The sequence below is a fragment of the Cynocephalus volans genome, chromosome 13 (genome assembly GCF_027409185.1).
Source record: "Cynocephalus volans isolate mCynVol1 chromosome 13, mCynVol1.pri, whole genome shotgun sequence".
Taxonomy (NCBI): domain Eukaryota; kingdom Metazoa; phylum Chordata; class Mammalia; order Dermoptera; family Cynocephalidae; genus Cynocephalus; species Cynocephalus volans.
The window spans coordinates 48,026,172-48,043,279 of NC_084472.1; the positions used below are offsets into that span (position 1 = coordinate 48,026,172).

General features: G+C 40.0%; 1 protein-coding gene across 1 annotated transcript in view; it reads left to right on the forward strand.

Annotated features, from left to right (window-relative positions):
• Positions 1-8,761: 8,761 nt before the first annotated feature.
• The window catches only part of DCC (DCC netrin 1 receptor), a 770,973-nt gene continuing 762,626 nt past the window's right edge, over positions 8,762-17,108 (forward strand). Inside the window, exons 1-2 of the mRNA XM_063076686.1 lie at positions 8,762-8,898; positions 9,138-9,208. Of these exons, the coding sequence (XP_062932756.1) occupies positions 8,762-8,898; positions 9,138-9,208 (208 nt within the window). The remainder of the gene's footprint in view (positions 8,899-9,137; positions 9,209-17,108) is intronic.

Sequence of the window (17,108 nt, forward strand, 5' to 3'; positions counted from 1 at the left end):
AGAGGCTGTCAGGGGTAAGAGGGAGGGAAGGATGGGGAGAGGTTGGTCAATGTGTGCAAAGTTACAGGTAGGATGAATTGGTTCCTGTGTTCACAGGAAGAGAGGATTTTGAGAATTCTGCCAATTACACATATGGAAAGGTCACACTACAGCCCATAAATATGTACAATTATTATGGGAAAATAAAATAAAATAAATTGCAAAAAAAAAAAAAAATTAGGAGAGTTAACCAGTGGAGAAATAATGTGCAGGGAGTGGGGCACTGGGAGAGTGAAGGCTCTGGGCCACACGAACCATATGTATAAAGGCACCAGAGGGAGAAAGCCAGGCCCTTCAGTAAACAGTATATGGGAGTGGTCAGAATTTATTTTAGTGTGAGACAGGAGAGGAGCAACAAAAATAAGGAGAGAAATAAATGATTTTACAATACTCATTAACTGTCCTCCATTTCTACTCTATTTAATTTTAAGTATATTGTCTATGTAATTTATTATTATTATTGCTACATATTCACTTAATAGCCATTGCTTGGATAGAGAAGAGCCCTGCATTTTGATGCTATGTTTGACAACTTCTGGATGAGTAATACTAAGTGAGATATGTGATACCTGGGCTTCTTTTTCACCTTACCTTCGTAAGTTACTTTTAAATTGGCAAAACAATCTCTCATACCCTTTCTCATGTAAATTTTTTGTGGATTCAAGATATTTGGAAAGCCCTGTGCCACCATTATGGAAAACAGTAAGACATTCCTCAAAAAAAATAAAAATAAAACTACCATATGATTCAGCAATCCCACTTCCGTGTATATATCCAAAGGAAGTGAAATCAGTATGTTGAAGGGATAGCTTCACTCCCGTGTTCATTGCAGAATTATTCACAATAGCCAAGATAAGGAGACAGCCTAAGTGTTCATCAGCAGATGACTGGATAAAGAAAATGTGGTATATATACACAATAGAATGCTATTCAGCTTTTATAAAGAAGTAAATCCTGTGACAACATGGATGAATTTGGAGGATTTTACATTAAGTAAAACAAGCCAGGCTTAGAAAGACACATACTGTATGATCTTATATATGTGGAATCTAGAAAAAGACAAATTCATAGAAGCAGAGATTAGAATAGTGTTTACAAGGGACTGAGGACATGGGGGAGGATTGGGGAAATATTGGCCAAAGGATACAAAATTTCAGTTAGACAAGAGGAATAAATTCAAGAGATGTATTGTACCTCATGATGACTATAGTTAATAAAAAGGTGTTTATGCTGGAAAATTGCTAAGAGGGTAGATTTTCAGTGTTTTCACCACAAAAGAATAAGTAAGTGAGGTAAAGGGTATGTTAATTAGCTTGATTTAGCCATTCCACAAGGTATACATATGTCAAAAAATCATGTTATCCACCATAAATATATGCAGATTTTTGTCAGTACTTTTTTTAATGTAGGAAAATATTTTTTTTAAAAAAGAGATTTGGAAAACCCTAACCCAAAACCGGAACCCTGCTAGACGGGACCATAGCCAGTAGCAGACACCAAAGGCCAAAGATGTCAAAGCTCATTAGTATAGATATCCTGCAGATGTCAACAAGGAGAATATGTCAATAAGGAGATGCTTAGAAGTCTCCTCTGAAATGTTCTGAATCTCAGCCATGAGCCACTGTCACTGCATCTGAATCTGTGGATATCTCAGCCATCAGAAGGTCAAGAGTACACTCCTTGGCTCCTGTGGGACCCAATCAGCAATTTTCTAAAACTAAAAATGCTTAAAAGGAAAGAAAAGTAAGAAAGAGAAAGAAAATTTGGTTTGGTGTTTTTAGTAAAATACTATATTACAATAAAATTGCAGCAAACTGCAAGTAATCAAGCTCTCATTTAAACTAGAGGAAAAGGATCCAGAATTAAGTGGCCAAGAACCAAGAAAAAGCCTGGGAGCCCTCAGTGGCAAAATCAAAATCTGTGTATCTTAGTACCAAAAATGATCCCCTTGTCCACTGGTATTTGGACTCTTAGGAAGCCGAGTACTGAATAAGCACACAAAAGTAAGATCCATTTTGTGTCCAGTTTATTTCTGGTGATCAGCTCTACTCTCTTCCTCTGTCTTCATCCCTACCTTTCCATAGCAAGCCTTGCAAGGTACATTCTTGTTGTTAAACATGGTTAATAGACTGTAAGATACCTGTGATTATCTTCACTTTACAGATGAGAAAACCTATCCTCAGAGAGTTTAAATAACTAGTCCATGCTCATTTATCCTGGGAGGATTAAAATACTAGTAAATTGCAGAATCCTGATTTGACATTTGTTCAATTCCAAACTCACGTTCTGACACATCATGCTATTTGTTGTCCAGGCCTGACTGTCTAATTCCCAAATTGCCATCTGGTTAGAAAAAGTTTTAAAAACTAATACTAAAAATTAGAATAGATTAGGATAATAGAGTAATGTCTGTCAATCTATAGAGTACAGAAGGGCCAAGCAGTTCAGACCAGGCAGTAGTGAAATCTTCCAGAGCCAAGTGTAAGGAACCTGACCAGTGTGTGGTGGCATGGTATGCCAGAAACAGTCACACTCATGGTCTCCTTCGATTTAATTCCAGTGGTGAGAATGGCAGGCCATCTTTGATTCCTCCAACATCAGATATTTGTAAAGAATTTATACAATAGGAACTTTACTTGGAAATTTCCTATTAGTTCATCAAATATGTTCCAAAGTTTAATTCTGCCATTTATTATCCAGAAGAATTTTTATTCAGCAAGATTATTTAAAATGAATTTAAAATTAGACTTCAAATCCATTTCAAATAGAGGCAAATTACGTGAATTTGACTATTTGTAGGAAAGAAACTGTGCAAATGGATAATATATAGAAACATTTTCAATTTAATGAATAAGCAAATTAATAAGATTTTTAATTACAGTGAGATAGGGTTTTTTTCTTTGTTTGTTTTGTTTTGTTTTGTTTTTACTGTTGGAAAAAGAGAATTAAGAAGAAACAATGCACTTATTCTCTTGACAATGTGGTGGACTTTTCAGACTCTGTTGGTGAGATTGCGCAATAGCCACATTTTTAGAAATCATTTGGCAACTTTTTACAGGGTTTAAGAATATTTGCTGTCCTACCCCTTAATTCAATACTTCTCTTTGGAAACTATTTCAAGGAAATAATTAGACATGTGGACACAACTGTATTTACAAAGATGCTAATTGCAACTGCATTTTTAACAGTAAAAAATTGGAAATAGCCTACATTACCATCCATATGAAAATGGCTGATTAAAGTACACTGTAATCATAGGACAGAATATTATGCAGCTATTAAAATATTGCCAAAGAGTTTTATTGTGCATGAGAATATACTCAGGTGTAATGTTAAAGAGAGAAAGTGTAAAATCAAAAGCAGAATGTGCAGTGTGAACGTGTGTGTGTGTGTGTGTGTGTGTGTGTGTGTGAGTGTGTGTGTGTGTAAGAGACTTCCCCCAAAACATAAAGGGAACACACCAAAATGTTAATCGTAGTCTTCCTGATTGATGAGATTGTGATTTTAATTTTCTTCTTTATATTTTCCTGTATTTTCCAAATTTTGTACAATAAGTAAGTACTTTTTTTAGCACATAAAAAAGTGATCAAAGTTATTTAAAAGTATAAATCTCAAATGAAATTTTTGTAAGAGAGGCTACTTCCAATTAACTGATCTTATAAATAACTTCATTTTATTCTCAGTAACACCCTCCCTGTTCCACCCTTGACACATCCACATGTAGGGTGGAAGGAGGAAAAAGAGGATGTTGGTGGTTGGGAATCTCTGACAGACAAACCATTCTACATATGTAAATTTGACCACACTCGTGAATCCTGCATACATCTAGATGGATTATAACAGTACATTATAAAATACATTATAAAGTAAAAAAAAAAATGTACTTTCCTACCTACTTAATTTATAAATGAGCCTGTTAGGTAGCAATAGTAAGCATATATGTGTAATATATTATTTTTATCATGTTGTATCATATTATTTGACTTCTTACTATCATTCAAAATCATTTGTAAATTACTTAATTTGATGCTGGCACTATATTTACTAATTTACATGAATTACCTACACAGCCTTTATCATAACCCTATAAGGTATATGTTATCCCATTTACAGATGAGAAATGTGAGCCTATTCCAACCCAGCATGACTGATCCCAATGCAGATAGTATTCTATGCACATCCCGTACCATAATCCTGAAATTCTAAGTATCCTGAGAATTCCACAACACGTAGAGCTGGAACTAGGGTCAACAATTCATAGAAAGTAAAGTCACACTGAGAAGCTTGATTTTCTGAAACATTCATGCTGACATTCTTAATTTTCATTGTCCAGCATTACAAGGTGACCAGTGTTGCCTTTCATCCATTTGTCACTTGATATCCTAATTGGTCTGCTTTAAACATGTAACCAAAGTGAGATCCGTGCAGACGGTCTTGTTTAGAGGGCTCAGAGTGTGTGGAGTTGCTGAGCCCATGAGAGCCCCAATGCTGCGTCCCTGCCTCACCTCCTGTCCACCGCAGCACATCCAGTCACTGTTCTGCAGCCTGCCTGGCTCTCATTCCTGACACTTGTCCTCCAAGGGAAACAGAGCTCACTCCGTTTCATCTTTTTGACTTTTGAATTAATTCTCCTAATTGGTAGAGAGAGGCCATTTGGGATATAAAACCACTTTAGTTCCTAGCTGGGAAATTCTGAAAGCTCTGTCGATGGAGGGAGTGCCCAGGGACTTGGGGAAGCTGATGCTCAATTCTTTCAGCTTATTTCTCCAGGTTGGGTCTTTTCTCACGCATGGCATGTTTTTATCATATTTGGATACTATTTCAGACTAGGATAAGGGGAAAAGGACAACGTCCAACCTCCACTTACGTGGGCTCACAATGAAGGCTGTGCACAAGACTGGAGGCAATGCAGTGACCTGTTCAAAACTGAACTTTAATTCTACAAGGGTGAGAGAGCAGAGGAGAGAGAACAAGAAAACCTAAAGCAAAAAGGACAAAGCTTTATGAGACCACTCTGGCCACCTGGCACTACTTGGGGGCTCGGGTGCTTGATGGCCTGTGAATATTTTGACAATCTGCAGCATGGGGAAGACATGAGATATGCCCCAGGGCAGCCCCCCATGTACGTGATGGATCTTTTAGTTTCAGCTTCCTGCAGGGAAGTGTTTAATTGTGTAAATGATTGAGATGATCATTTCGATTGTGCTCAGCCCAGAGCTAGGGCAAGGGGGCCCCTCCTTAGACAAGTTTTGAATTTCAGGTTATTTGTCATCTCTTAGCCATTATCAATGGTGCTGTTACTGTCATCATCATTATCATCAGAAGGGAATGTTAAGCCTGTAATTACTCATGGCACTGTGCTAAGTGCAATACAGAAGGCACTTGGTTCTCGCTGGCCAGATGCACCTAATCAAAACACACTCTATGCCAGGGCAGACCAGTATTACAAGTTTCATGTAGAAAGGGAGATGAAAACAGTTAGCAGGTCTTAGGAGGATTTATTGCTTGGGTTCTGTTTTAAGACTACAAACTATCTCCTGGGACTTACAGTCTATTTAAGTACTACCTCTAAACTACTATGTTCCTGGCACAGCCCTTAGAACTTTATATGAATTTTATTTAATACTTGCAACAGCCTTACATGATAAATGCCGTGATTATTCCCAACCCACTTACCACAGGGCAATGTTGAAGGCACACTTCTAGTAAGCAGAAGAGCAAAGATGTTAAAGCAATCTATCTGACCTCAGGGTCCACGGGAGGACAGTAGTTAAAACCTTTTGGAACTGTTGCAAATACACTTTGGGAACAGGATTTCATTAAATTACATTATTATTTGAAAATTTCAGTGAGCGTTGTCTTTAAGTATATAAAACCCAGCTAAGTAGACAAAGCAAGAAAGGGAGCAAGAAAAATGAAAGCAGTTGATTTAGAGTAGTAGAGTTTTTTAAATTAGCTCAGTAACTTTTTTTAAATGTTACAATGTTTTTAAAAAGAAAGAAAAAGCAGCATAAAAGTGGAAGGGCATTACGTACTGAAGTGGGAGGGAAGTACTATACTGGGAGAAAGAATGATACTATCTGGGGGTGGGTGGATGAGTGGGTATGTTGAGAGGTCCCCATAATTTGGATAAGTATCTCAGCCATTTGAATTCTGATTATTTATAGGCACACTCATCCCTAATCCTAATGTTGGATTACTGGCTATTATGTTCTGGTTATTCCATTAAAAGGATGCAATGATTACATGTTAATTAAGGATTCTTTCCAAGTTGATTCTATGTGTAGTAATAATTCTATTCTCTCTCCCTCTCTCCTCTCTCTTTCTCTCTCTCCCTCTCAAATACTGTACTTTGAAATTCCATTTACTAAAAAAGAAATGTTATGGAAATGAAAAATGGCATATTTGATAGTCAAAATGAATTTATTAATTTGTTTGTTTAGATTTTTATTAGTTTGTTTTAGAAGTTCGACAGTTCAAACTGTTCTGTAAGGAGTAAATATCTTATACACATTGAATTCTCTATTCCATTTAAAATATGAACACTCCATTGAAGAAAGTGTTGGAAGGATCATTGGACTGGCAGTTAGAAGTACTAGATTATAGCCTAGTTTTGCTTTATCTACAAAAGTCACCTACAATAACATCATTCAACTTTCTGAGATTTATTTATTTCTAACGATTTTGATGGGATAATATCAATAATTCTCAATCTTCAACGTGTGTTAGAATCACTAAGAAAACTTTTTTCTAATATTTATGCTGGGAGTAGCCCCCCAGCATTTAAGCATGTAAGTAATTTAATATTCTGGGGTGTGTCTTAACCACCTAATTTTTAGAAATGTTCTCCAAGTGATCCTAATGTGCAGTTAGAACAGAGAACTATTGTATTGCATGATTGCAAATATTTCATCAAGACCTAAACTTTTCCCATTTCTTTAGGAGAAGTCTTGGGATTTTCATCATCTGCTATGGCTCCTAGTGCTAATTCTGGGGTGCAAGTGAGTTTTAGTCTGTCTTTTTAAAAATCAGATATAGATTTAACAACCTACTCCCAGTTGTCTGTAGCTGCCCAGGCTCCATTCCATGGCTGCATAGCAGGAATGTTTGTTCTGGGTGGCTGTGTTGGCTAAGGGATTAGAATTGCTTTTTGGGGTGGGGGGTGGGGTAGGTGTGCCATTTAATGCCCTCACCTTCAATTTCCCTTTTTTAAGAATATGAATTATTTTTACCATAAAATTCTCTGATTCTGCATTTTTTTAGGGCATTGGAACATGTCAAGGTGTGTTACAAACCATTGCCATTATAGGGAATACTTACTATCAGGGAATAATCCTGCGTGAAAAAAAAATTTTTTTGAAGTTTACTTTTGAGGGCCACTGGGAGCCCCTGAAAATTTTGCTGTGGTTTGAATGTGTCTCCCAAATTTTATGTGTTGGTAACTTAGTCCCCAGTGCAATAGTGTTGAAAGGTGGGAACTTTAAAATGTGATTAGGTCCTCAGTATGGATTAATGTGGTTATTGCAGGAGTAGATTAGTTGTTGCGAGAGTGAGCTTGTTGGAAAAGTGAGATCAGCCCTCTCTTGCTGTCTTGCTCTGTTGTTCTCTTGCCCTTCCTAATTTCACCACCCTGGGATGATGCAGCAAGAAGGCCCTTACCAGACGCAGGCCCCTCGGCCTTGAATTTCCCAGTCCCCAGAAATGTAAGAGATAAATTTCTGTTTATCATAAATTACCCAGTCTGAAGTATTCTGTTATAGCAACACACACAAACACACACACACACACACACACACACACACACACACACACGAACAGTCCTCTACCCCTAAATAAAACAGACGTCCTAAACATGAATTGCCTTAGACCAAACTGTTGGCTGTGCTTAGGTTTCTTGCCCATTCATGCAGAATTTAAATGTGTAATCTACCACCCCCCTCCCACCCCAGTCACCCACTGACATTTGGAACTGATTTGTTCTTGAGAGAGTTGCTTTTTCTGGATTAGGAGGCCATAAGTGCAGGAGAAGGAGCTCTGGCTTAGAAGTTAGGCAATTTAGGTTTTCCTTCTATCCCTGTCCCTAACCAGGCATAAGACCTGAAGCATGTGATTTATCCTTTACCTCTATTTCATCATCTATAAAAAGAAGAGGTCCTTTCTTGCTCCATGACTCTGGGATCCCTGCTCATGCCTAGGGAGCAGTTGTAGGGTTTAGGTGTTTAGCTGCTCTCGGTTGGACTGTTGTCTGATTCATCCCCAGCAGGGGCCCTTGCTAAGTCCTGGCTTGACTGCCCTGTGCCTGCAGGCTGTGTATGCCTGCTGCAGAGCAGTGAGATCCCATGGGGCCCCTCTTTTCTTTCCTCCTTTGCATTTGAAACAAGCAATCTGTCATGTTGGCAATCAATGGCACCTTGTGATCCCTGGGCTTCCTTAGGCGCCACCATTCTGAGGCTGTCCTCCTGCTCACTTGTCAGCCCATGATGGACAGTAAGGGGAAGGGGAGTGCTTTTGACTTTACTGGTGGACAGGGGAGGAAGCTCTTGAAGATATAATGGGATATGACAGTGGCAGCTGCTCGTTGAAACCTCAGTAGTCTCATGTGTGGCTTATGATTGAGGGTCTGAGTTTTGTGCCTGGCAAGGTCTTTTGTGTGACGGATGGTGAAGATAAATAAGTGTGATGCCCAATTAAGAACACCGTACAGTTACCCTTGTCCATACCGATGACCTGGCTGTCAGGAAAAGGCTTCACCTGCAAGAGGGATGATGATCGGATTGTGTATTGGGCTGTCATGACAATATATCACCATTTTCCATATGACCCCATGATCCTATGTGCTAGCTCCGTCTTGCCCTCTTTGTATGTGCATATGATTTTACTTTCTTTCAGTTTCTCCAAGCATTCTACTATTTCAGTGACAGGTAACCAGTTTTTCATCTTGAAACTTCTTGACTTTGAAGCTTTCTGATCATTCTTTAGAGAAGGCTCTAAAATGTTAAAAATATTACAGGGGATAGGCTCAGAGACGAGAATCTAAATGGGATAACAAGTGACTGAGAACCAGTGTTACACCATTCCACCTGCTCCCCTCCCCGCAGTGGGATCTGCCGGTTCCTCTGTGTCCCACAGTGTGAGAAGCAGCAGACCACGTCAGTGACTCCTCTCCCTGGTGAGCAGTGGCCGCAAGAGGGCTCCAGGGAACAGAAGTCAACTGCACTTCCACAGATTGGCCAAGAGGTCTCTGGATTTGTGAACAGGTTGAGCAAGAACATTCTGCAAACCTTGGTGCAGAGGGGAACATGATATGTAGTGGAACAAGGTGCATAAATCTAAATAAAAATGTTTTATTTTAGGTCATTAAACTGTATGTCATATAACCTTTAAAACAGCACACATTATAAATCAGAAGCTCAGGTTTATGGGATAGCTTTTCATTCATTTAATAGGCGCTATTACGGTGTTTGAGAATCAGTGACTCCTTACCTTTTTCTGGTTTAAATTAAGAGAATTTCCATACCTTGTCTGTTCCAGAGAGGAAAGTTCTATCTATCTATGGGCTTCTGTAAGCTCCAGCCCAGTGCTCAGCCAAAACAATTTTCACTGTCGTGGCACATCCTAAGATCTAAATGCTCAGAAAACAAAAGCAGTGAAATGTCATCTGGAGAGTGCAGGTGGTACCCAAGGGAGTAATCTGAGAGCCTCAAAACTATATCTACTTGTAATGGACACCAACCATAATATGCATCTCCAAGAGCCTTTTAACCCATAATACCACCCACCTTAGAGTTTCCCTGGTGCCGTTCTTCAACAGGTAAAGTACCTCACTGGCATTTATTTAACTGTCTTTTTAGAAACATGAGATGTTCTGAATGGGTGCTAAATGGAAAAGCCATACACAAAAGTACGTTCTATATGCCTCCATTTATGTCGCATTTAAAAACAGGCAGAACTTCTTACACTACTGACTTGCACATTCAAAGATGGTTAAAATGGTAAATTTTATATTGTTTATATCTCACCACACACCCACACCCACACCCACACCCACACCCACACACACACACACACACACACACAAAGATGAAACAAAAAACCAAAACAAAATCCAGCACAACTAATCTAATGACTTAAAAGTCAGGGAGTGGTTGCTGCTGGGGTTACCAGTAACTGGAAGGAAGCGTGGGGGGGGGGTTCCAGATCTGGTGAGTTTCTGTTTCTCATCTGAGTGCTGGCTACACAGGTAGCTCACTTTGTGAGTATTCGCTGAGCTGTATGTTATGACTGGCACACTTTTCTAGATCCGTGTTTTGCTTCAGTATAACATTTGCCAAAAAAGCGCTCAATAAGTATTAGTTGATTTGATTTAATTTGACTGGCGTGCTGGTCACAAGTACAAAAATTAACTCTGTTCTTCATTCACTGCAGGGATTTGAGCAGAGGAAATTGAGTAAAATTATGTCACTGAATAATATTGCCATTATATCTTTTTTGCAAAAATTGAATTAGGTTTAAGGAAGACAGGGCAAGATTTTGTTGGCATTTAAGCCACAGTGCTGGCGCTCTTTGAAACTGCTTTCCTTCTTTGAAGCTATAAAGGCACATCATGGCTATAGCAATGCAGTGAATGTTAATCTAGTTAGTCTGCTATGGGTTACACAGCATATGTACTATTTTCCTGAAAAGTTCTGCCTCTGTGTAGCTTTGTCTGGTGAGCTTCCAGTCCTCTAGTGGAGGCCAGGGAATCATCTAGAAGGGATGTTTTGCAGAAACTGCTTGTATTGTGGGGAGACTGAACAAGCTAACATATAATGATCCCCTTAATTCTGAGATTCTGTGTCTACCATCCTCTACGCACTTGCACATGCATTTGTAAACCAGCTTAGTAAATATGGGCCCGTATCTCTGGGTCAGCTTCTTGTTCAGTAATTTTGTGGAATGAAGTCATCAAGATTACAGAAAAACGCTGTTCCTCTCAGGATACCTGTATTAGTTTTCTAAGGGTGCCATAACAGAGTACCACAAATCCAGTGCTTAGAGCAAGAAAAATACATTCTTTTCCAGTCATGGAGGCCAGATGCCCACAATCAAGATGTCAGCAGGCCCATTCTCCCTCTGACACACTCAGGGGACAACCTCCCTTGTCTCTTTCAGCTGCTGGTGGCTCCTGGCGATCCTTGTTATTCCTTGACTCCACTACTGCAGCCTGCTTCCGTCTTCACATGGCCTTCTGTCCTGCGTGTCCATGTGTCTCTCTGTTTATTCCGTCTTCTCATAGGCACATCAGTTGTTGGATTTAGGGACTACCCAAACCCTGGATGATTTCATCTTGAGGTCTTTAATTACATTTGCAAAGACCCTATTTCCAAATAAGGTCTGAGGTTCCAGGAGGATATAATTTTGATGATGGCAGTACTCAACCCATTTCAGACACCTTCCTGAAAAGAAAAAGAAAAAAATAAATCAGTGTTACCAACCTGCTGGGGGTCCAATAGATGGAAAGTGAGTGACTAAGAAAATAAAACTTTGTGTCAGTTCTTGAGAAATGTAGGGGCTCAGACGGGAGATGGTGCACTCGCCATTTGTTCAGTGAATTGCTACTGAGCCCCTGAGCTGTCCCAGGATTCCACCAGGCACTTAGTGCCGAATGGTGAAATGAAGAAACAGAGATCATCTTCACATCATTTACAGTCCAGTGAGGGAGATCAATATTAATCTAAAGAAAAAAGAATAAATCTATTACTGCAAATTATTAAGAAAGCAATACAGCATACCAGGAAAGAGATCATATTGAGAGGAGACACAGTTTTTGATTTGGAGTCTGTGGAAAAGTTTTCTCGGAGGAAATGGTATTTAAGCTGGAACCAAAGGATAAGTAGGAGTTGGCCACGTACAAACTGAGGAAGAACATTTTCAGGTAGGTGAAGTGGTGAGTTCAAAGGGCAGAATGGAAGCCACCGTGGCAGGACATGGTGAGCGAGGCCTGGTGGGGCACAGGATAAATAGTGGGAGCCCAGAGCCCGACAAACCTCTGGCATTTCACACTCAGGACTTGAGGGGTCCTTGAAAGAGAAAGACTCAGAAAGTTTTAAGCAGAGGGAAGCAAGTTCTGAATTCATTTTAAGATGATCCCACTGGTTGATGTGTGTAGAAGAGATAGGGACAGAAAGGGACACTAGCAGGCCAAATATGATAAGGTGGCACAGGTAGCTGGGGCAGAGACTTTGATATCCAGGAAGCATTCCTGACGCATTCCTGCTACTGCAGCTGATTAGATTTCCCAACGATTTATTTCACAGGCTGAGAAGTAAGCCTGGTTCAATAAAGATGGGTACAGCTCCATCATTCATGTAGAATCAAATTCTTAAAAAATGAAATAAAAAAATTTTTTTGAATGGATCTTATCTAAAATTAATGAAGGGAGTTTTGCTTTGTATTCTGCTCATTTGCTATTAAATTTTAAAGAATATATTCAAGTGTGGGGATGTAGATCCAGAATCTGATGTGTGCAGATGGACATGCCCTATGATACTCTAGTGTTAGCTAATTAGGATCTGGAAGTACTGTGCTATCACACAGGATGGCCAGGGCCTTCTAGGGAAGTGAGAGTCTCTCAGACTTAGAAATATTGGCACAAGATGCCTTGGAACAAGCAGGGTAACTGCATCCTATCAGAACACTGTTTGTCTCTTCCTTTTGATCTCAATTGGGACAGTCTTTGACAACAACCTTCGTTTTCCATCTGGGAAGGACCTGGATTTTAGGTAAAAGGGAGGAGAGATTAAGAATGTGAAATGCAAAGAAAGACATGTCTTAACCATGAAAATAATTTGTATGACCATTGAACTTGTTATCAGCAACCATGAAGGTATATCTGATTTACTAGATGTGCATGCATCCTCTCCCACATGCTGCTTTTCCTGTGCCCTGTGCCATTGGCTGAGAGAATGCTAGCATTTGACTGAAGCAAATGGTTTGTTTATCTGGCAGACAGCACCTTATAAACGAACCACATGGTCCTGACAGCAGAAGTCCTCTGGTCTGAAGGACAACCAGCATTATGTATGCATGTTCCATTCCAACACAAGCCCCCACTGCCACCTGCCCTCTTAAAAAGATGTATAATCCCTACAGATGATGTGAGAAGAACCTGGGTGTGAGAGGTGGACTGGGGCAGAGATAGCCTTGGCAGTGGGCCTCAGCACCACTGCCCCATCTGCATTGTATTACCCACATGAGTAGGTCGCCTCCATCGAAATCAACAGGACCGTATGGCAATGTTCAGATCAGAAATTATTTCAAGTGGATTCCTGTGTAGTTACAACTCTGTACTTGCAATCTTTGTGATTTCAATTTGGAAAGTCATTCAAGTGAATAATTTAATGTTGCACTGTTCCTTCTGTTTTCCCTTCAAGCTCACAAAATTCTAAAACTAATGTTATTATGAACAAACTTTGACTGTGCTTAACAGGACTGTGGGGGGGGTGGTTAAAGTTGTGTTTGCTCCAAGTATAAAAGATCAGGTCAGATTTTACTTCATCAGATAGGCACATTTTATGAGACAAGTCCTAGTTGTGTGACGCCAACTTTTAACTTCTAGATAATGTCTTACCCAGAGAGATAACCCAATTTATCTTTGAAGGACAACTGCCCTTTGTCCTAAAGCAAGGTGGAGAGGACTTCACTAAGGAACAATATCACAGTCATTAAGATCACAGGGACTCTCCTCATTTATGTCTTCTAAACCCTAATTCCTCTCCAGGTATGATGACCTGATTATACAGGTACCTGGAATCACTTTTTAGAATTAGGTAAAATGCATCTTGCGTTTGTTTTTATCAAACTTGTGCATGCACATGGCTTAAAGAGCACTCAGAATTCTGCAAGGCCTGTTGTAGACGCAGCACTCCCTTGCCACCCCACATCAATCCTTCTCCACTTCCCAGAAGTAACCACTTTGATCTCCAGTGGCAGATTCTTGTAGAATTTTTCTACGTATTGCTAAGTAACCTTCTGATATTGTTCCTTTCGGATTTTTCCATTTTAGACATTCTTTACTGACTTCCTGCTGTGACAGCTATGACGGTGGTTTTCACACCCCTTCACCCATTCACCTCCACCATGTATATTTGCTCTTCTCATTCTCAGATGCCCAATAAAGTTACATCTTAATTTTTTAAGATTAATATTCAGTGTTCACAATATTGAATCAGAGCACACTATGGTTACTTTTGTTTTCCAGTGCAATTTTTCTCCCCAGGAGCTAATAATTATCATAATTATCATGTGTTTTGTCATGTCTTTGTAGTTTCAATGTACTCATCTCTCCACCACTTGCCTAATTAAATATCCTCCCAATTCTTCAGATGTATTTGTCAATTCATTCTTCCTGAGGAACTCGCTCCCAGAGGCCTGCACTTATCTGAATGGGGTGACTGCCACACATCGGGCAGTGCTGTCACTGGGGCTTCCTGTCACCACCGTCTTGGGGATTTCTTACTCTTCCCTACTGTATCGGCTCACCAATTTCCTGAATATCATGTCATCTTTATTCCCTCTTTTTGGTGGACTATGTTTTTCAGAGCTTCCTGAGAAAGGATTCATGAGGGATAAAATTGAAACTTTGCATGCCAGAAAATGTTTTTATTCACCTTCTCAGTTTATTAGTATTTTGGCTTGATATAGAATCCCTAGTGAGGAATTGTTTTCTTCCAGAATTTGAGGCTAGAAATTTATTGTCCTCTAGCTTGCAGAGGGCTTTTGAAAAAGACTGATGGATTCTGATACCTCTCTCCCTCTCTCTCTCTCTTCCTCCATCTCCTTTTTTCTCTCTCTCTCTGGAAACTTATAGGATGTTCCCTTTGTCTGTAGTAATCTGAATTCTCATGATAGTATACATGTTTGTCTTTTTGCTCTCATTTCTAGGCTATTATCTTTAAATTCAAATGACATATTTCTATTGGCAATAAATAATAATAAAAATATTCCAAAATGCAGCCATGATGAATTAGACAAAGAATTCAACACCAATACCATTCAGAAGAGTTCCCAGTGATTGTGCCATTATGGGAGGCATAAACTCTGCCTGCGTTACATGAGTGGGATAATTATTGTAGACCAGTGAGTAGGCAGAACACTGAGGCACTGTAGAACCTCAGTGGTGAGCTGAAATGTGAAGGAGGAAGGCCCAGAAAAGAATAGGCATGGCTTTAGCAGTCCTTCAGACCAAATTACCATTTTCTAAACGTGAAGAACAAGTTTAAAGCACTCGTCTGAGTTACGGAGGATGAGTCTTGGCTATTGGAAGTCTCAGCAGCCAGCATACTTGAGTTCAGACAAATCGCTCATCGTGGCTTAGAGTGGTCTGTCTGGCCGGGGAGTCAGGCTCATATGGGCTTGTCTGGATTTTTAGAAGTCCAGCCAAGTAGGCTAACATAAAAGGGAGGTTTTATATTCCAGAGTAAGGGATCATAGCATATAACAAGAAGGCATTACTAAAAACCCGGGCCACACAGGTAGACAAACCTTAGAAGTGAGGACATGGGTGGTCTGAGCCCCAGCCTCAGGTACGTTCACTGCCTGATTTAGAGCAACGTGATTAACGGCCCCACCAGCTTGTGATCCTAAGTCCGCTAATAAGCAACCTGCCTTTCAGCATTGCCTTGGGACTGGAAAGGGTGGATGCTATGAGTTGAAAATCTTCAGAGCCACAGCTGAGTATGCTGGGGAGAGACAGAGGGAATACAGCGAGTAATTCAAATCTCTATGACTACCCATCACTTTCTCCACCAAATGCCAACTTCATTTTCCCCTTAACTGATTATGTTCTCTCATTTTCATAGGTCCTCTTTTCATAACCTGTTTTTAATCTGATCTCAGTGGCCACTTTTAGCTCACTGCATTCCATATTTTTTCTCTTATTCCACAAACTTTGCCTAAGTTTCTTATCATAGTCCAGAACTCTACAACTCTCCTCAGCTTGAAATTGTAATGTGAAGTTGATCCTGAAATCTGCCCAAGATTTACCAAGAGAACAGCATGATAAATACATCTTGTTTACTTATTGTCCTTTGGCAATTATTTGTATGCTTATTAAACATGTCTCCCTTTTTTCGTAGTAGCCTAAAGTTTTCTTGAAGCAAATGTTATCCTATTTTTATCATGCCACTCAAACACCCTGTGTACACAGGATCAGCAAAGGTAAACTAGCACAGTGAGCAAAACTGACCCCATCTGGCCCTTTCTACAAACTTTTCCCCTTAGGTGGAGTCTCAACCTTCCGTCAGTATTACCTACTTATGAAAGCCTAATCTTGGGAAAGGACCAGAGTGCAAACCTAAATAAAGCTGTTACCTCTTCCAGAGATGTTTCCATTTGAAACATAACCTCAATGGGCACAGGAAAGCCTTTTTCACCAAATAGAGAAATTACTAACTATAAGGGATATTTCAGTTGTCCAGGATCCTCTGTGATCTCTTTCAAAGCATTACCCACAGGTAGCTGCCCACCAGGACAGAGCTACAGAAGTCCCTTGTGTAGGCTGTGATTGATTAATCAAGAAATGCCTGCCTGTGGACAGCCATACTTCCTCTGAGGCAGAGGTATCTTTTGCAGGAGGAAAGGATCACTGGACTCAGGAAAAGGGCTCTTGACCAAGAAGTGCTTGGAAAGATGGTGTGTGCTGAGGTCAGAGCACTGCTGAGAGCTGCAGTGATCAATCCACTGTGCATAGCACTGCCCATGAAGGTCTCTGTTCTGTGTTGTACTGTAAGATTGTAAAAGATTAGAGAGCAAGAAGATTGCTCAAAAGCTGCAAGCTCTTGCAAGAACATCAGTTAGCTTAAACAATAATGCAACATGATAGGGTTCATATGGTTAACGCCTACAGGACAAGTATTACAGATAGTCTCTCCTATTGCTACAGTCTATGCTATGTGGAGTGTCACACATAGAAAGAAGGTGGCAGTATGTGACAGGCAGTGGGAAGAAGCTGAAGGTGTTCCAGACAATGGGAAAGATGATGTAAAAAGCATGTCTGGGTTTTGGGATGGAGGACTGAGTGTTGAGGACTG